Here is a 20,400-nt window from a genome sequence, read left to right on the forward strand (position 1 = left end):
TCTTCTGTCTCTTCATACATTAATGCAAGTGTCTCAGCATTTAATTTTGTATTGTAATTTAAAGTTTTGCTTAAATGCACAAGTTTTATATGTTTGCCCTAGGTCTAAAGATAGTATGTACCATGCCCTTGGGTACAGCACTATTTTAGTTATGCAAGCTGCTATGACCTTTGAACAGCAGGATATACAAATGGGAATTTCTACAATGAAGGAAGCTTTGCAAACTTGCCAAAGGTAAGCCCAAGCAATGAACATTTATGAGGTACTTAATCTACTAAGTGTTTTGAACCTATGACTTTTTGTTTTCCATGGGGATCAACAATTTAAAAGCTCCATATTTTGAATTTTCCCTTTTATCATGAAAATATTCTTTTTTTAACAGTTGTTTGCAAATGTGGACCTAATAGTCTAATAGGGTTAAGCTTGTACAGAGATTTCTTCTAAAACCAGAGCAATTTTTTAGTATTACTACAAATGTATGTGTTTAGCTTACCTTAAAAACAAAGGGCTATTATTCCTATTAACAACAACTATATTGTTTAGTATGTCTGAAAATCTGATGCCTCTTTGTACTTCAGATAGTTTCACTTAGGGTTTTTATCTCTGCAGGATACGAACTTTTATGCGGAATTCCTCTGGTCTAGTCTGTCACAAAACTCATAAAAATGCAAGATAAAGGCAATCAAACACTCAAAAGTGAAGAATTGCCAGAAGTACATGTGCCTTCATTGACCATTTTTTTGTATGTGTTATGTTAACCTGTAGTGTCATAATCTTGTTGTCAGGACCCAGTGCTTTTCCATGTGCAGTAAATAAATGATAAACTAATGTTCAATATTTATAATTAGTGGATTACAGGCTTACAAAATACATTCCTTTTCTCAATGTAAAATTGTTTCTTTAGCTTCCTAATAAAACTGAGTTGTTTGTAAATAGTAAAAAAAATAATTTTTGGAATGCCATACTAAAATAAACTAGCAATCAATAACATGGACAGTTGAAATGTTGAAAGTAAAATATGTGACTGTTTTGGCATCTTATCTGGCATAAAATGCCATAAAATACTGAAGTATTTTATGTTTGCATTTACGTTGAAAACACAGCTTCTTTAGATTTTTCATTCTAATTCTGAGTGGAAGTTTAAGAAATGGAAAAAAGTAGCTCATAAAACTTTGAGGGTCAGTTCAGATGGCTTGCCTGATGTCAGAGACCTCTGCAGCTGGCGGGTGGAAGCTATAGTACATTGGAAGTAGATAAAATGCACGCTTGCAACTTCAGTCAAGGTTAAATAGGCATCTGAGCCTAGATAAATACCAATGACCATGATTAGACTACTCAAAAAATTCCAACTGTTGGCAAATCATCACTTTACTAAGAATATCTATAAATTAAGGATCGGCAAGGGTTAAGAATTATAAATAATTAAGTTCAAGTTTGTGTTGAAATGTCGCTCATGCTGTGTGGGTTTCTTTTCTTCAATGTACAACTGATTTAGATTCAGGAAGAGAAGCACAGTGGTGGAATCCTTGTCCAATCTAGTTTCTAAACAGTCAGTGGATCAGTTGAGTGAAGGTAAGTGGTTTATAATACATTTAAAATAACAAAGTGGGAAAAAAGCTGAAAACCACAGTGTGTACAAACATGCTTAACTCTGTAACTTGACTAATATCTTAGAGTAAAAACCAAACAAATAAACCACCTGTATTATGGTGGGGTTTTTTAATTTGAATGCAAAGTTTCTCAAAATTGAGGATTTGGACTAATTTTTTTTTGTCTCTGAGCATGCATGAATTAAGAAAGGAATGCCTTCCACAACACATTATAGGACTGAAGAGAAATTTCCTTTTGTTTTTTCTTCTTTTTTAAACTTAAGACAGCTCCTAAAAGTTTAGGAGTCATCATTGATGCTGTGGAATACATCCTTAATATTAGTTGCATTGGAATCTGAATATGTTAACAAGTTTTGTGCTTGTCTGTTTTGCCTTAAGGTGTTTTGGGAAATGGTATCAGTACATTGTTCATGGCTCTGAAAATGCCGATCTCCTATTTCTGATTCGGGCAGAATCAAGTATGCGTTTTTTTCTAACCTGACACAAAAAAATCCTCTTTAATGCTGGACACATCAAACTCACCATGTGTGCGCTGTACATACAGCATCCTTGTGCATGTGACTGGTCTTGCAGCATGGGTACAGAGTAACTCACATTATGTGTGTTAAATCAAATGTACTTTAGTGCTGCATGAGGTCAGAAAGTGGTCCTGGAGCTTTTGGTTTGTTGAGCATGACTTGGTGAAAACCTGTTTATAGTATCTCACTGGACTTATGAAAAGCCTGAGCCACAGTGAGTGTTACCACTCATCTGTAAAAGTTTTTTCTAAGACATGGAAGGAGAGTTGGAAGACCTACTTGCTCTAGGCTGATAGTTAAACTTAGGATCAATGGAAAGTACAGGAGATCATCCACCAGAATGACAAGTAGCTTTTGCCCTAGGCTGAAGTCAGCTCTGGCAAGATCAAAGTTTTTGTCTGAGAAGTGAAATAGAAGACCTCTATTGGGATTTGTGAGTTACAGCTATTATTCAGCGGTTACCAAAACAGCAACAGCAGAATCTTGCTCTTTTTTTTTCTTTTCTTGGCAGCATTTTTTTGTTCCGTTAACCCCAAGAATATATTGACAATAACTTTGCTGACAGTAAATAACTTTTCTTTCTTATATAGAGGAAATGCATGCTGAAATCTGCTATGCTGAATGCTTACTACAGAAAGCAGCTCTCACCTTTGTACAGGTAAAGTCAGTTGTTTATTTTGTATCTCTGTGTAGCAGTTTAATTGAAAGATGTTAATGATTAGTAGTTAGTAAAACATCGTTCCCACAATAGATATTGTACTTAAAACCCAAACTTTTTCCTAGTGAATGAATGTTATTTCATGGCACTGATTGAAAGTACGGTAAGTACTGTGCTACCCAGCAAAATCCTCTGTTTATATGAATAACCAAAAATGTTGTTGATACCTAGGAACCAAAAATCTAAGGTATATTGCAATCTGATACAGATAGTATGTTTTAAATGACTTGCATTATATCTGACAGTGTCCAGTACTTGTTTAAAAAGATGTTCAAGTATAAGGAAATGTCGTGTTTGAAAATGCAAGTTGTTTTTGGCATGAAAAGGGTAGAATGTTTCCCAGCTAACAAAACTTCAACTGATGCGCACTTGTCTCCAATTCAGTATCACTTTCCATGTACTTTTGACATGGAAACAATGTAGTGATGAACGATTATAAAATGAACTTAATGTTGCTGAGGTAATAATTCAGTTCACAGAAAGATCTGCTCTTTAATGCTGTCTGATGTTTATTGTTTAGCTTGTGGTTCAGGGACTTCATGCTACAGTGTTTTCAAATTTGATTGGAAATCTGATTCCTGAAAACACAAGTTGTTAGTCATACTACTTATACATATGTAAGCATTTTACAAATATTTAATGAATATATTTTAGGTAATCCCTTCAGATGTAAATTATGAGGAAGAAGCGAGCTGCAAAGATACTAAGATGAGACGGACCTAAAAAGTTGATTTGGCAAAGCTTTATAAACCACCTAATACAGTACTTTGGCCAGAAGTGTCAGGAAATATTATTAATGGAATGCCAGTCTTTCCTATAACTGACTTTCTCCTTTACTAACCAGATGGAAGCAACCCTCTTGTTTGTTTTGCAGATGGGTTTTTTTAAAGCATGAAGAGAATTTTTAAACAGTAGTTGAAGGAGGTGAGCTTATTACTGTATAAAATGGAAAAAAAAAAAACCAACCCCAACATAAAAAAACCGCAAAGCTTAGGGGCATACTTTCTCTAAAGCAGCACCTCGCTGTCCATCATGTCAGCAATCCGTTGCAGTTGACTATATCAGCTTGTCTGATTGCTGTGATGCCCCATAATTTTCATCCTTGACTATCCTTGATTCATCTGAGAATGATGATGATAATGTAACCATTCAAAGAGGTAGCAAGAATGCTTGTACTAAAACACTTGCGTTTGGGTGTTCAGTATTGCAGACAAAACAATTGAGGTCTTTTGAAATGGTGAGCCTTTTATGGAAGTAAGAATTTCCTTCGGCTGATGATTCAGAGGCTGCTTTTTGTGCTTTTTCATTTTCCACATCATATATGGTATCCCTGTATTAAATGTGCATTTCTGAAATGCCTGCACACGTTCCCCTTTTGTATGAATTCTAAGAGAAAAACTTCTGTCCTGTTGAACTGTTAACCATCAGGAATTTGTTTTTGATGGCTAGTACAGTGTGACTTTATTTCGATTTTTCTAGACGTAAATAAGCACATATATTGGGTAGTACGTGTAGCTGCTGTTGATCAGCAATGGGAATTCATCTGTTCAGGGGATTCTTTGGTTTGTCTTCTGCCAGGTCCTGGGATCACTTGTGTGTGTCAGAATCAGTATTTCAAAACTTTCTAAAAAGTTCCTACAGCACCATCTGGTGGAGAGCTTTCTTGTTTCATTTATATGCATTGGAAATTCTGTTAAAAGTAACTCTGACTTTTTTTTTTTTTACCCCCTTAAGTTTTAAAATTTGTAACATGCACCAGAGAACTGTTTCCTTGACAACGTAAAGCAAGTTTCAACTTCAGTCTTAGAGATGAGTCTAAAATCTGAAAAAAACATTTTTAATGTTTCCAATGACTGTTAAGTTAGAAATAAATTTAAATGTAGCTGGCAAACTTTTAAGTGTTATATGTAATAGCTGAATGCACTTTTTTGTACAATTATTTTTTTTTTTTCTTCCAGGATGAAAACATGATCAACTTTATCAAAGGTGGTCTCAAAATTAGGACAAGTTACCAAATATACAAGTAAGCTATTAGAAAACACTTAGATTCAATGTTGGTGTAAGCAGGTGCAGTTGCATTAATGCCTCCAAAATAAAAAGAAATATTTTTATAGCAATCAATGATTATACTTCATATAATTTCTAAGTCATGTTTTCCTTTCCCTCCTGTGTTTTTTTCTGCATCAAAAGAGAATGTCATCAGGTGCTACAGATGACTCAGGGGAACAAAAGCAAAAATGAAACTTATTGCCAGTTTGAAGGAGGAGTGAAACTTGGAATCGGAGCATTCAACTTGGTATGACTTTTTCAGACTACAGAAAGGCGCTTGGGATAATTCTGTAGGATTCTTTCTCTGCAGATGCAGTACTGTAATCCTGTTTTAAAAATTACGCATGTGTGAAGTGGAGTTACAGGCTTTGAAAGTTTCATGAAATATGAAAACAGCAATGGCTTTTTGCATGCATGCCTTCTAGGATCTTTCTACTAATTTGTTCTGAATTGTGTTTAGTTCTCTTGGACTAATTTATGTGTGTATTAAGAGGAACAGCAGCTACTTCTACCTGTGTGTAGCAGGAATTCTTAAGATGCTTATGCTGTTGGTTACAGGATACCCAGAGTGACTGCTTTTATTCTAACACCCCCATGTATACCATTCTTTTGCTTCAGTGGCATTCTGTAGAGTGGCATAGATAATTACAAATTCAGAAGAATGAGCAGTAGTTTACTGAGTTTGTAGAAAAGAAAACTGGGTACATCCACTGGCAGTTTTCTTTACAATTTACTACAGTTGCCTTTTTACATCTGTCATGGTAACGGTGAGAGTTGATTTCTGCTGGTACATCAATTTCTGTATCATTCCAAACTGGAGCTGGTCAGTTCTGAGTATGGTCAGAACAACTCAGGTCTATCTGCACCTGTCAGTCTTTAAAACCCAAGCAACTAGTAGATCTGTCTGTTCATAAGTGCTCTGACCTTTCCTGTTCTTCATGAAGTGCCCTCAGTAGGAAGCTTAACAGACTCTGCTGGGCAGAATGTATTAGGGTAAATGAAGCTTTCAAAAACTGACATTCAAATAGGCTTTCATGTAATGCTTGTTGGAGAGGTGGTTGTGATCTTTGTAAGTTTTCTGTTGTGTAGGATGTGGGGAGTGCAGTTACAAGGGGAACAAAAAGTACATGTAATAGAGGGCGAAAGGGTGATAACGATAGCTAGCATTTCTAAAATCAAGTATGCTTGCTGGTCTGCTAATTCAGTGCTCCCGTGGTAGGAACAGGTAGAACTTTTGCGATACTATTGTGTTGTTTGGTTGGGAATAAAGTAAGATGACAACTGTAGATTTTAAGTGCTACCAAAATAGGTAATGCTTTCATTCTAAATGACCCACAATTTTCAAACAGTTTTGATCAGCTGAAGACAGAAAAATCTGTCATTATCTGAAGAAGCACAGCTGGACTCTGTCTTGATGTTTCCATGCTGGATGATCATCAAAAGTCTCAGTTTCCCTGAAGCTGCTGACTGATTGTATATTGTTGATCATGCATGTTCTTTTGTGTTCTACTTTTTCACTAATGTGTAATGGCAGCTAACATAGTAGCTGACATTTTTGGCTTACTAGTGGTTTTCTAGTTTATAGTAGTTTCACTTTTTAAAAATGTATATGTTTTTATTTATCTTGGTTTTGTTTGAAATGTATTTCAGATGCTGTCGCTTTTACCAGGAAGGATCCTCCGACTTCTAGAATTTATTGGATTTTCTGGCAATAGGGTATTAGATCTGATACTCATTTTTTCAAATTAGTCTTTTCTTAGATAAAGACTCAATGGATTTAACATCATCTATTTCACACTAAAAATATAATGATCTTTATTGTTTATTAGTATTTTAGCATTATTAAAAAGAGAAGTGGGCTAGATGATGCAGGCATAAAAGCACATGTGGTGATATCCTGATCTTGAACAACCATGGGAAATGACCGGTCTGCTTCGGAGGGGGTTTTCAAATTGCAATTTCCTTTTTTTTTTGCTGATCCTTAAGGAGAGTATATCAGCTTTCTTCTCTATTGTATAGTCAGAAATTAATGTTCCTCATACCAGTAACTGAGGGGAGAGCCACAGTTCTACATTTTTCCACCCACAATCTTAGCCCATTTCTTTGGGAGAAAGAATTTCTGAAAATCATCTGTCACTGTGGAATCTCAATACATCATTTTCTCATGGTTGAGGAAAGTATTTGTAATCATAGCCTTGTTTTTGTAAACCTAGCATTGTTTTCTAAGTATCTTACAGCCCTGTAAAACTCTTTTTGCCACTCATAAGAAATTAAACAAAACAAAACCAAAACAAAGCAACCCACAGACTTATACATAACTAAACTTTCAAGTTATTAATGAGACAGAAAATCACCATATGGTCTTATTGCTGTTAATTTGTCCACAAATATCGTTCTGCTTATGTAAAATTAGACTTCAGTAGAGACCTGTTCATTCTGTGAAAGACCTGGTTCATGCTGAAGCTCTTCCATATAATACACATTTTTGCCCTGACTGAAAAGGCAATAAAAGCTGAAAGGAAAAGAACAAACAATTCTAGAGTATCACCACTTTTTTTTTGAGTGGTACTTGAATTCTCCTATAGCTCATCAAGTTGCTATGCAATAAAACTCATGTTAATAGTTGTTTTGAGGCAAAAATGTTAAAATCTGGTATGTTTCTGAAGAGCCAGGAAGCTCTGAGTTTGTCGCAACAACCCCCAAGCTGTTAAGCTGTAATGTAATGGGCATAAACTGGAAAGGATGGAAAGAAGTTTCATGTGTTAAGAGCTAAATAAGTTTCAGTGAATCTGGATTCCTTTTTCTCAGCACACACAAATTCCGTTGTAGCTTCTGGAAATGGTGTCTAGAAGTTGGTGTGTGAGCAGAGCTAATGTTTTGATCAGAACCTCAAGATAGTGGCTGACTTGATGGAAGAGAACTGAGGATAACCAGGGACTTCTGTGAAGGAAGACTCTTACCAACAACTAGCACCGTAACAGTTGAGAGAGGTTCTCACCGAGCATAGATTTAAAGACTTAATTTGGAAAGGCTCATAGCCAGAAAATAATGGGGAAGGGATGTAGACCTGTGTGTCTGCATGGTCTGTGGTGTTCCCATTTCACCAGAGCACTGAAATGCATGGGTAACCTTATTCAATCTTAGCTTAATCTTCTCCTTGCTGTTCTGTTAGGGGGTTGTGTTAGGAGGATCTGAGATCAAAAAGGTGCTGAATTACAAAATCCTTATATCTGAAAGGAAAACTGGATTTGGGGGAGCCAGAAACTATTAATAGTAACTCTGTATACTGATAGTTAATTCTGCATGTGTTTGTGATGTTTCTTAGGACTTGGGCCTCTGTCAGCTACGGGAAGGCGCATCTGGCAGCAGTTTGAGGGCCATTCTGTGTACTTTCACCCTGTTGGTTTATCATACTTACATCTCCTTAATCCTTGGTGAGACCCACTGTGTAGCTGTTCAGTCATGCTACACATTGTGATAGATATCGTGATTTATTTTTTTAACTCAATTTTGAAATGGTGGCCAGTGAGCTTTGTAACAGGCGATTGCTGTATGCTTAATTATGATTTGAAACGATTCTCTCTGACAAAGCTATGTCTGCAGAAACAGTGAAGGTAGATACCATTATGCAAACATCCATTTTGCAGGGCTGTCTCAACATGCATCAGCAAAATATCACAAAACACTTTTAAGTTCAGACAAGTCCTTATCCATAAATTAATGTCAGATATTGTGAAAACTATCTCCAGAAAGAAGTCTGTACTTCCAGACAATTTACTTGGAAGTACAGATATGTAGAGAATCAGTTGCTTTTGCTACAAGGGGCTAAAAATCATCATTAATTCTGTATGCATCTTTGACATATATTTTCATGTTCTTTAGTTTGGAGGTATTTTAGTCCTTGTCCCTCAGGCTCATCAGGAAATTAAGGAGAACTTCATTTCTTTCAGTATCACCTGTACTTCATTACTGAGCTCAAAATTAGGAGAGGAGGCAGCTGAGGAATTGTTTTCCTAACTTGCTAAAGCAATTAAAGGGATTTAAAACTATAACTAGGATCTATAATGGAACAATTTAAAGAATATTCATATATTCTGTTTCTACTTACAGATATTTGCTATCTTAAAACCACTTAGTGCCTTCAGGACAAGAATTCATTTTTATAGTAACACAGTATGATGAAATAATTCTGCTTTTGCATAAAAGCAGTCATCCATTAATCTATTCAAGCTGTAATATGATTTGTAAACCAAGATCTTAATTTATGAAGCTCATTTTTTTTAAAGTACATTCAGGTTGGTTTGTTATGTTTTCTAGGTACAGGGGAAGCCAACCTTCAGGAAGCAGACAGTCTCCTTGAACCCTACCTCCAGAAATTTCCAAATGTGTGTATTCTCAATAAATTTTTTAACAGCAATGTACTTCCCTAAGCTTAAAATAGTAATTGGGTATTTTTCTCATCTCCTTTCAAGGGTTCCATTATTCTATTTTATGCTGCTAGAATAGATATACTGAAAGGAAATTTTGAAAAGGTAAATAATTTTTTTCTTTTTAAGGTTTTTATTTGTTCAGTGTTCAACTTTGGGGAAAAATATCTAATTAATCTAAGTAACATTTTATTCGGACTGATAATTGTGCTCTTATCCCTGTTCATGTTCAGTGTTAATATTGATTCCAGCTCTCTCTCTGTAAGTGAGACTGAAAGGGAAGCTTATCTCATTTTACTAGTCAGGTGTTCTCTACTTGGGTTCTAGGAACAAATTTGCTCTGTAATTAGACATGGCTCTCATGTGGAACTGTAATTGAGCCAATTTTCATTATTCTTACTTAACTACATCGTAGGCGCAGTTGAGGTTCCAAGAATGCATAGCAGCCCAACAAGAGTGGAAACAGATTCATCATCTCTGTTACTGGGAACTGATGTGGTGCTACACTTTCCAGCAGGACTGGCTTCAAGCATATCGGTATGCAGACCTGCTCAGCAAAGAGAGCAGGTGGTCTAAGGTAAATGGGCAGGTGGACGTTGTTATGATATACCAGTAGCCCCTCCGCAGTTAAATTTGCATTTCAATTTGCACAGTAAGTGTAATTTTTAATTTCTTCTGAAACCCATGAGGAAAGGCACAATGGCACTAAAATGGTAGGTTTATCGGTGTGGTTAAGGAGGAATTTTTATTTCACATTCTGAAGCACCAGAGCCATTATTTCACAATGCGTCAGTCCCTTTGAAAACAGAGGTACTTACCACAGTTGTGAGAAAGAAGAGGGAGAAGAAAACTGTGAACTTGAATCTCAAGTCAAGTTCTAACTCTCACTAATGAAACTTGGCTGAAGAAGCTGTGTTTGTTAGTAAATTATAAACAGACGAGAGCAGACCTACTCTGCAGATGCTTTGTGACATGAAATGAGAAGGCTGCTGGAGAGAGGGTCTCGTGAGAAAAGTTGGTGTATCTACCTTTTCCTTGTAAAAATGTTTCTTAAAGTATGAACCAAGCACAATGTGCAAATAATTTTTGGTACATCATTTTTGTCTGTTCCTTTCTATATTACTGTTTTATTATGCTTGGTGAAAAAGGGGATACATCCAATTCTTGACAAAAGAGGAAGAGAATAGTATATTCAATGTGAAGTGCAAATAAATGTCTTGAAGAGAATTATGGATGTTTCTTTTTTTCTCTGCAAAATCCAGTTATTGAACTTTCCTTGAATCAATACTCAGACATACTCTTCTGGTTTTTTAGGCATGTTTCTACATGTAACAGATCATATAACAACATTAATGGACTTTAAAATAGTTATGTCATTTAACCGCATCTCTTTATCAGTGCTTTGCATAACAAATTCTGATGTTCTTTGAAGGAGACACCTTTAGCATTCTAACTTATTTAGAATATTAATAAATATGATGAAAATAAAGTTATAGCATAAATTATGTGACAAACGAAATGCTAAACTTCTGTAGTTCCACCTGCCTGAGAATTACTGGAAACAGCTGCAGCAAGTGCTCAAGATTTGAGTCCTTAGTGTATTGACTGAACACAGCAAATTAGATGTGGTAATGTGTTGCTATTTCTTTTTGAAATAGGCAATATATGTATTCCAGAAGGCAGCAATTCTATGTATGCTTCCAGAGGATGATTTGAAAAAGACTGGTGAGGACGTTGTGTCTTTATTCAGGTAAACATTTCTAAAGCAATGAGGTGTGCAATCTTTCCCCCCCCCCCCATATAAAAGTGTTTGACTTGAGCGTTTTTGTCTTGTGTGACTTACTTCCTACTTATAACATCAACTTTTCAGTTTTTCTCTTTGCTTTTAGCATCAGAATACTTAAAATATTCCTGCAACTGCAGTCTAAGTGGTGTGAAACACTTTAAGATGTTACACTTCAGGGCAGAACAGCAAATCTTGCTAAATGAAATAAGTTGAAGTGAAGATTACATAAAGCACCTTCTGTTTTCCATTTTCTCTCCTTGTAGACAAGTGGATGGTCTAAAACAGAGAATTGCAGGAAAATCTATCCCAACCGAGAAGTTTGCAGTAAGGAAAGCTCGACGCTATGCAAGTTCTCAACCAGTGAAGCTGATATTACCTGCCTTGGTATTTATGCTTGCTTTCTTTTTGTCCTTTTCAAATAGAAAAGAAATAAATACGATTGATTTTACAGGGAGAGAATAATATCAGGCAGTATGTATCTGCATTTTTTAAGGTTTTTTTTTTAGACAATTATTTCACTAATGCAATGGGATTTTTGTGAAATATAGTAGCAGCTGGATCATACTACCGACTGCTAGCAGTCTAAAACCAGGGCCAGATTTTTCACATGAACGTATAAACATACAGAGACTGATTGCTGTTCCATATGAGGCTCAAAGTCACCTTTCAGCTAGAAACCTGTATGGGTTACTAGCACGTGTGTTCATGTTCTTTAGTTTGGTGGGATTTCAGTCCTTGTCCTCCAGACATTCCTTCATTAGGAAGTTGAGTACTTCAGCACTTTCTGTTCTTCTGGTGAAAATGAAGAGTGGTGGTGCTTATTGGTTAGGCTTTTTTTTTCCCCATATATTGACTCTAGGTAAAATGTGCAGAAGTTAAAGATACTTTACTAGTGCTATTCTAATTTCCCATGCTTTTAACTTCAGAGGCATTAGTGCACAGTCTGTGTATGTGTGCACAGTAATTACACTTTGCATATGTGTATGCTAAAATTTTTGTGCATGGATAATTTAGCAAAAACTGCAGATGAAAAACATAATTTGAAAAGTGATTTCTTACGTTCAACTTTATTGATATAGAAAGAGGCATCCAAAGAAAATTAATGTCAGTTTTAAAATTAATTTTATACTCAATTACATGTAAAGATCTCAGTAACAAAGTTGTCCTAGGCTTATACAGCACAGTGCTGTTTAGTTGTGAGTACATATCTTTGGTTTTGCTGTCAAATCCAGTGTCTTTTAATTTAAGAATTTTTCAGTCATAGATTATGCAAAAATAAACATAGTGTATGGTATTACTGCAGTAAGAGTAAATAAGACAGGACTACAGAATTGAAACCAATCTAGCATAATGTAGTTGATAATGTCAATAACACTATTTCAGATTTTGATAGAATTAGGTTTTTTGGATAGAATTAGGTTTTTTGGATAGAATTAGGTTTTTTGGATAGAATTAGGTTTTTTGGATAGAATTAGGTTTTTTCTCCCTCTGAAAATCTACATAGTTACAGCACAAATGTAAGTGGAAGTATTTCAAAAATGTATTGTGTCAGCTTCAGAATGAAATTAGACTTCATATTTCAGAGGTGTAATTACAATTGAAATATAGTAGAACAAATGATAGTCTTGTATTTGTGATGTTTGAGTAAAGATCTCAGCAAAGTTTCATATTGGTTAGCATTAACTCTGTATGTGTATTCCCTCCTTCTCTTTATGAGGGGAGACCTTATTGCTGTCTAAACTCCCTGAAAGGAGGTTGTAGCCGGGTGGGTGTTGGTCTCTTCTACCAAGTCATAAGTGATAGGACAAGAGGAAATGGCCTTGAGTTGTGCCAGGGGAGGTTTAGATTGGATATTAGGAAAAAATTCTTCACCAAAAGGGTTATCAATCACTGGAGGAGGCTGCCCAGGGAAGTGGTTGAGTCACTGTCCCCGGAGGTATTTTAAAAGAGGTATTTTATGTGGTGCTTAGGGACATGGTCTAGTGGTTGGACTTGGAAGGGCTAGGTTAATGATTGGACTTGATCTTAAAGGTCTTTTCCAACCAAAACAATTATATGATTCTGTGTGTTACAATGTGATAATATTTAATGCAACGGAACAAGTACCTTGCTAGCTATTGTACTGAAGCATCTGAGAAGCTTCGTGCCAGGATTTGCCTTGAATTATTTTTTTTTAAATAAGATTTTGTAGGAATTATATTGGAAGCATGTGTTGGATGTGTGTACTGGAACCAGTTTTATCCAGAAAGTTTTATCTGTTTCCAGTGTTGTTTCATATCGAAGGTAACAACCTATGAGGTATAGCATCTATATTTAAACACACATGTGTGTGTTTGGGTACACACATATATATGTATACTGTATATACATGCATGAACCCACAAATACACACACAAATTTATATTCCTGTAGAAAGTAACTACTTTCAGCTGCTTCTTTAGCTCATATGTGAGAGGCAAAAAGTTGAACCTAAAATACCCAGTTTTGCTCATGCATTATGTGGGTGACAGTAAACTATCGTGATAAAATCTGTTCAGCTTTGGTTTTAAAGATCTATGAAAATACATGATAGACTCCATTAAAAAGGTGTCAGAACATTCAAAACTTAGAAACCCAGGTTAACTTTGCCCGCAGACATTCAATGTCATTTTTCCTCCCCTGTGTATGCATAGATACTTTTATGCATCTTTAAATGATTATTAAGGCAAACATGATTGTCTTTCTAAACTTGCATATAACTGACAGAATGTCCCCTACCATTGTGTGTGGTTATTTGAAGTAGAACAGATACTTTTATTCATGGGCGTCTCAGCAGCATTTTGGCTTTGCGACTTTTCATATTGTTTAAAACAAGTTTTTGTAAGCAGTATTTTTACAAAATGTTCCATAACAGCCTTCCAAGGGATACTTCTTACTTAAATATTTATGCAATTCCATGAGTTTGTCTTATTTGTTGGGTTGGGTTTTTTTGTCAGGAAATGATGTATGTCTGGAATGGCTTTGCAGTTGTGGGCAGAAGAGCAGACCTCACTGAAAATTTACTGATAACAATTGAAAAAGAAGAAACTGCTCTACAAAATGAAACTAGTAAGTGATCAGTTAAGATGGAATTATTAAGCTGGTAAGAAGTGCTGACTTTTTTCTTTGCTTCTGTCTGCTAATGTTCTGTGAGGTAGGTGACTTGGGCAGTGTGCTAATAAATCTGAGTATGGAAATTTTGGAGCCACATGAAAGTTAGCGGTGATTCTTCAATATGTTCTTTATCCATTTTGATGCTGTAGAAGAATACAGAAAGCTCAAGGATGTGAGATTATTAGTTGTAGAACTTAAATGAGTCTTACTAAGACATTCCAGTTTCTGAGAGTGTTTTTGGAGCGTAATCCTCTAATTTCTTAAATGTTTGAAAAATATTTTTTCTGAACCAATTTATACCACACTTTACTACAGAGGATATACTGAGCAGAATATGACTAAGTATAAAGGAAACAATGAAGTACTATGCATGAGTCTGGTTTTTTACTGCCTGGCAAAATAAAATATGTTTGCTAGTTGTAAAATAAAACATACTTTTAACAAACTTTGACCATGGTTTTAGATCTTGATGTATTTGAAGCATAGAGGTTCAGGGTAATGTTTAGAGAATGAGTCCATAACTTATTCATTAAGTTCTGTCATTACAACAGGTTTACTGCAGAAGTACCTGGCTTTATCAGGTTTTATCAGGTGGCTGCTTTCATGTATCATGTGAACTTTTCAGTAGGCTTCTCTTTTGCATTCTTCTAGAAGGAATAGATATTATTTTTTCACACATGAAACTTTTTTCTTGGTAACTCACTAAAAATAATTTCTATTGAACCCAGATTTTAATTACATTTATCAACAATTTAGCAAAAGTTAGTTTTGCTACATTATTAAAACATTAATTATGAAATGTAAAGTTAGATCTAAGTATGATTTACTTATAAACTGAGGTGATGCATCAGAAGTTATAAAAGGACATACAAGAAACTATACCATCTAGATTGCCCCAGTGTGCATAAGCTAAATGAGAGTAACTTGCATGACCAAGACTGAATTGGGTCCTTTTATTTTTTTACTTTTTTTATTCACATTTCTGCAGAATCAATAGTGTGCCTCTTAAATCTCAAGTGTTCCTCCTTTTTTTTGTTACGCTATTAAAACCAAAATGTAGCAATATGCAGGATGTCTGCGGATAAGTCATGTTCCCATGAGTTCTTTGCAGAGGGTTCTGGCAGAAGCTGTTGGGAATCCAGTGCTGTATCATGCAGAGGCTTGTACTATAAGTGCTGATCTGTTGTAACAGTGAAGTAGATTTCCAGTTAAATTCCAAAGTAGACATGCACAATGTACCAAAATAAAAGAACAGAAATAAAACCAATATGTTTTTCTTATGGAAATATGCAATTTACAAATAGGGTGTAATCTGGAAGCATATTTGTTTTTTATACTTTCTGCATCTTTTTTTAGTAATAACTTCAGTCAAATGTAGTTTTGTTTTGGACTTGACATCTGTGAGCCTGATTTGCTTTTAAAGATACGGGCTCAGACAAGATAAAGACTCTGATTACTAGAACTGCTGCTGAATTGAGACCCAAAGAAGCTGATTAAGGCTATTAGCAGGGTGTGGCAAGGATACAATATTATTTTAAGAGATAGCTGTCAGTATTAGACAGCTTTAAAGTGCTGAGAGAGTTGGGATTGTTCAGCCTGGAGAAGAGAAGGCTCCGGAGAGATCTAACTGTGGCCTTCCAGTACCTGAAGAGGGCCTAGAAGAAGGATGGTGAGGGACTGTTTACAAGGGCCTGTAGTGACAGGACAAGGGGTAATGGGTTTAAACTAAAAGAGGGTAGATTTATATTGGATGTTAGGAAGAAATTCTTTAGTGTGAGGGTGGCGAGGCACTGGCACAGGTTGCCCAGAGAAGCTGTGGCTGCCCCCTCCCTGGAAGTGTTCAAGGCCAGGTTGGATGGGGCTTTGGGCAACCTGGTCTAGTGGAGGGTGTCCCTGCCCATGGCAGGGGGTTTGGATCTAGATGGTCTTTGAGGTCCCTTCCAACCCAAACCATTCTATGATTCTATGACTGCTAATATGCTGTAAAAAAGTGTGTTAATTATACACAAAGGTCAATTAGGAATTGAGACTTCTTAGAGAGAGCTGTTGATACTTCATTACTTCAAGTGAACAGGCACAGCAAGGATCTGTCAAGGATTGAGAGTAGTTTTATGTTGTATAGAGCTGAAAATAGAGATGGTAGAAGGAATAGATTAAAGACATTAGAATTTATTTTTTTTTGTCTCAGGATTTCTGGAAATCTTACTTTTCCATAGTTATGTCATCTCCAAGATATAAAAAAGGAATTTGTAGCTTCCAGAAAAAGTAATTTCTTCTGTGTTTCAAAACCCTGATAATGATATTTCCTCTGGTATAGAGGACTGTAGGAAAATGGTTCTCCCACATTTATTGCAAGGCTACCTGTGTGAAATTGGCCTGTGCATTTACTGTCAGTGTTTTAGCATAACACCTTTTCTTCCTGTGAGAAATACCAGGGAGATACTAGTTTAAGGTGTTAAAGACTGGCAAGCTTTTACTGACATCAGTGCTTATACCCAGTAATTTCAGCGAATGAATCCTTTAAGAGACAGTCACATGAATCCAATACCCTAGCCTAGAAAAACAGGCCAGAGGGAACGCAAAACACATTTACCTGTCACTAAAAGCGCAGTCTGTCAGTTGTTATCTATCGAGACTTTTTGGGTTTCAACACAGACAGAAATAAGCCTGAATGTAGTGGCAAAGCACTTTGCTGAATCCTAAGATGCTTTAGTCTTGCATGTTTCAGAACTGTTTACGTAGGATTTTTTTGGCAGACTATTAAGAAAAAAATTAACATGACCTTAGAGAGTTGGTAATTAGTTGTAAACAACATGATCTGAAAGGAGGGTGTTTTGCTTCCTGAATTGTTAATGTATGTGCCGCCATCTGTCTATCCATATGTGTTTTCTTTCTTTTCCTTTCCTTCCCTGCACCCAGCAAATGCTATAAACCAAGCCAATGAAAAAGGACCACATTCGTTCAGGTTATTTTTCTGAGCCTCTTCACAAAAGCTGTTTCATCTGGTATTTTTAGTCCTATTGAACATAAAACTTCCTTGAATTTTCCAAATGGTGTTAATGAAGCTTCTCCATTGTTAACGATGATGAGAATACTAATAAATGTGGTTTCTTGTATTTGTACTGCGAAATAATGCTTCCTAAATGTTCTGCAGGACAGAGTCCTAGTGTGTTCTTGTGCTTTTCACATTACTGGTGCTACTGGGGATCCGCCAGCCCTCTGCAACAGGGGAAGCTATTAAGATAATATAGTGACAAGGAGGTTTCAGTCTCCTGTTTTAGATGTTAAAAATACAGAATTTTTTAACTGCTACCAGTTTATGCCTGCTTTGTACTGACTTCCAGATACAGAAGACTGGGGAATATCTGAATGTTTCAATTTATTCTTATTTCTTCTTAGCCTGTGTCTTTGAAGATACAGATGTTATGCACACATCTTCTTTAGTAGACAGTATTTAAAATTGTATCTGAAGGTTATGTATATTTCGAGGTATAAAATCTGAGAAGCAAGATTCCTGAGTCTAAATACATATTCCTTACTGAAAGTCTAATTTTCTTTTTCACGATGTCTTCAAATTCTTTGATGTATCGTTTTTACTTTTAGATCGCAATGAATACTATATGGATGATGTGTGCATGTTGCAGTTACTGAAGGGCCTCTGCCTGAAACACTTGGGAAGACTTATGCAAGCTGAACTGTGTTTCAGTAAAGTAATTCAAAGGTAAAAATAACATAAACAGACTTTTTAGCTTTATATTTTGTAGCTTTGGGTGAAATTTCTGATACTTCTGTAGAAGTCGTCATGTTAGAATTTTGAATAATTAAACTTTAACACCCTTTTAGAGAGCTGGAATTAAAATACCTCTGCAAGTGGTTAGAGAACCACAAAATTTTGCTAGTATTTTTCTATATCGATTTAACATTATATAGCTTTAAATAAATGTGATGTTTTAGACCATGTAAGTGAAACTGACAGGTAACACATTTATCTAAATACATTTGGAATTAGTATTTTTGTATTTGCAGAACTATCAATATAAGTAAAGTTAATTCACGTGGATTTCCTGTTTGGTTTTTTCAGGATTTAGTACTTCAGCAGTTAATGCTTCTCTATGTAGAAGTGAAGTTGCTGTTGTTACGTGTTTCAGTTGAAAGCTTGTTTCCTGTGTTATGGAGTTATCAAATATTTTAGGTGTCAGATCTGTGTCTACTGTAGTAACTTTTCTTTATATAACATTGAGTCATGCACTGACTGTAGTTGTAAACTTTTTTTAATTTTTAGAGTAATTAGGCTAAAAAAGCAGGATGAGGTGCCTCCTTAGAAGTGTTGCTCTCAAAACATTGAGAGCTTTTGCAGTGCTTGTTGTGAACTTTTTCATTCTGCAGTATTGGTTGATGTTATTCTATCCAGATAAGAGTCAAAGAATTGATTGTAAAAGACACAGGAAAGGTTAAGATATGAGAGGCCTCCTTCACCTCATTCTGCAGCGGGAAGGTCAGCCTTCAGGAACTCCAGGTCCATGAAACCTGTGGGAAAGTCTGGAACATGCAAAAGTTGCCCTTGATGGAGAAGAGTCAGGTTAGGAAAAGTCTGAACAGACTAGACATACATATGTCCACGGCAACTGAACAATACCTAAGTACATGGGACATTGGCATATAACCATGAAAGCTGAGGGAGCTGGCCAATATCAATGTAAAACTCCATTATCTTTGAAAGGTCATGGCAATTAGGGGAAGTTCCTGAGGACTGGAAGAGGTCAAATGTCATTCCTATCTTCAAGAAGGGCATGGAGGAGGATCTGGGGAACTGCAGGCCAGTCAGCTTATCAGTCCCAAGGATGGTGAAGTAAATAATTCCGGAAACCATTTCTGAATGCATGAAGGTGATCAGGACTAGTCAGCATGGACTTAGGAAGGGGAAATCATGTTTAACTATCCTTATAGTCTTCTACAATGAGGCTCAGTATGTGAGGGGACAACAGTGGATGTTCTTGAGCATAGAAAGAGGTTTTGACACTGTCTCCCACAATATCAACACAGACAAACTGATGAAATCTCAACTAGATGAGTGGGCAGTGAGATGGATTGAAAACTGGCTGAACTGCTGGGTTCAGAAGGCTGGGATCAGCAGCATGAAGTCAGCTGGAGGCCAGTCACCAGTAGAATAATGCAGAGTTCAATGCTGGGGCCAATAGTTTTTAACATCTTCATTAAGAACTTGGATAATGGGACAGAATGCAACCTCAGCAAATGTGCAGGTGATACAAAGTGGAAGGAGTGGTTGATATGCCAGATGGGTCTGCTGCCATTCTGAGCAACCTGGACAGACTGGAGAAATGAGCTGACAACATCCTCGTGAAGTTCAACAAATGAAAGTGCCAGTCCCTACCTGTGGGGAGGAATAACGCCATGCACCAGCAGAGGCTGGAGGCTGACTGGCTGAAGAGCACCTTGTCAGAAAATGACCTGGGGATCCTGGGCATCATGGTCAACCCCAAGCTGACCATGAGTCAGCATAGTGCCTTTGCAACAAAGACATCCAACAGTGTCCTGAGTTGCATGAGGAAGAGTGTCATCAGCAAGTCAAGGGTGGTGATCATTCCTCCCCTCTTAGCATTGATGAGGTCACATCAGGAGTACTGTGTCTAGTCCTGGACTCAGTGGTACAAGGGAGCATGGACGTACTGGAACAAGTCTAACAAAGGGTCACAAAGATGATTAAAGGATTGAAGCATCTGTCATGTAACAAGAAGCCAAGAGAGCTGGGAGTGTTCAGCCAAGAGACGAGAGGACTTGAAAGGGTTACCTGAAGGGAGTGTGTTTAAAAACAAAAAAGGGGGGGGGGGGGCAGCCAAACTCTCTCAATGGTGCCCAGTGATAGAATAAGAAGTAACGGGCACAAACTGAAATACAGGAAATACTGTTTAAACATAAGGAAAATTTTTGTATTTTTATTGTCAAAGGTGGTCAAACACTGGCACGGGTTGCCCAGTGTCTCCATGGTTGGAGATATTTGAAACCTAGGTGGGCACAGTCCTGGACAGGTTGCTGCCATTGACCTTGCTTTGAGCAGGGGATTGGACTAGATGGATCTCCAGAGGTCTCTTCCAGCCACAGTGATTCTGAGAATTTCTCATATTGAGGAAAAGTTGAATTT

General features: G+C 36.6%; 1 protein-coding gene across 1 annotated transcript in view; it reads left to right on the top strand.

The window, feature by feature from the left end:
• The window catches only part of TTC39B (tetratricopeptide repeat domain 39B), an 82,219-nt gene that overhangs the window by 56,368 nt on the left and 5,451 nt on the right, over positions 1 to 20,400 (top strand). Inside the window, exons 4-17 of the mRNA XM_075739766.1 lie at positions 103 to 234; positions 1,496 to 1,572; positions 2,719 to 2,786; positions 4,805 to 4,869; positions 5,037 to 5,142; positions 6,546 to 6,611; positions 8,221 to 8,329; positions 9,213 to 9,280; positions 9,368 to 9,427; positions 9,738 to 9,899; positions 10,981 to 11,072; positions 11,372 to 11,492; positions 14,084 to 14,195; positions 17,844 to 17,961. Of these exons, the coding sequence (XP_075595881.1) occupies positions 103 to 234; positions 1,496 to 1,572; positions 2,719 to 2,786; positions 4,805 to 4,869; positions 5,037 to 5,142; positions 6,546 to 6,611; positions 8,221 to 8,329; positions 9,213 to 9,280; positions 9,368 to 9,427; positions 9,738 to 9,899; positions 10,981 to 11,072; positions 11,372 to 11,492; positions 14,084 to 14,195; positions 17,844 to 17,961 (1,356 nt within the window). The remainder of the gene's footprint in view (positions 1 to 102; positions 235 to 1,495; positions 1,573 to 2,718; positions 2,787 to 4,804; positions 4,870 to 5,036; positions 5,143 to 6,545; positions 6,612 to 8,220; positions 8,330 to 9,212; positions 9,281 to 9,367; positions 9,428 to 9,737; positions 9,900 to 10,980; positions 11,073 to 11,371; positions 11,493 to 14,083; positions 14,196 to 17,843; positions 17,962 to 20,400) is intronic.

The sequence above is a fragment of the Balearica regulorum genome, chromosome Z, assembly GCF_011004875.1.
Source record: "Balearica regulorum gibbericeps isolate bBalReg1 chromosome Z, bBalReg1.pri, whole genome shotgun sequence".
NCBI lineage: Eukaryota > Metazoa > Chordata > Aves > Gruiformes > Gruidae > Balearica > Balearica regulorum.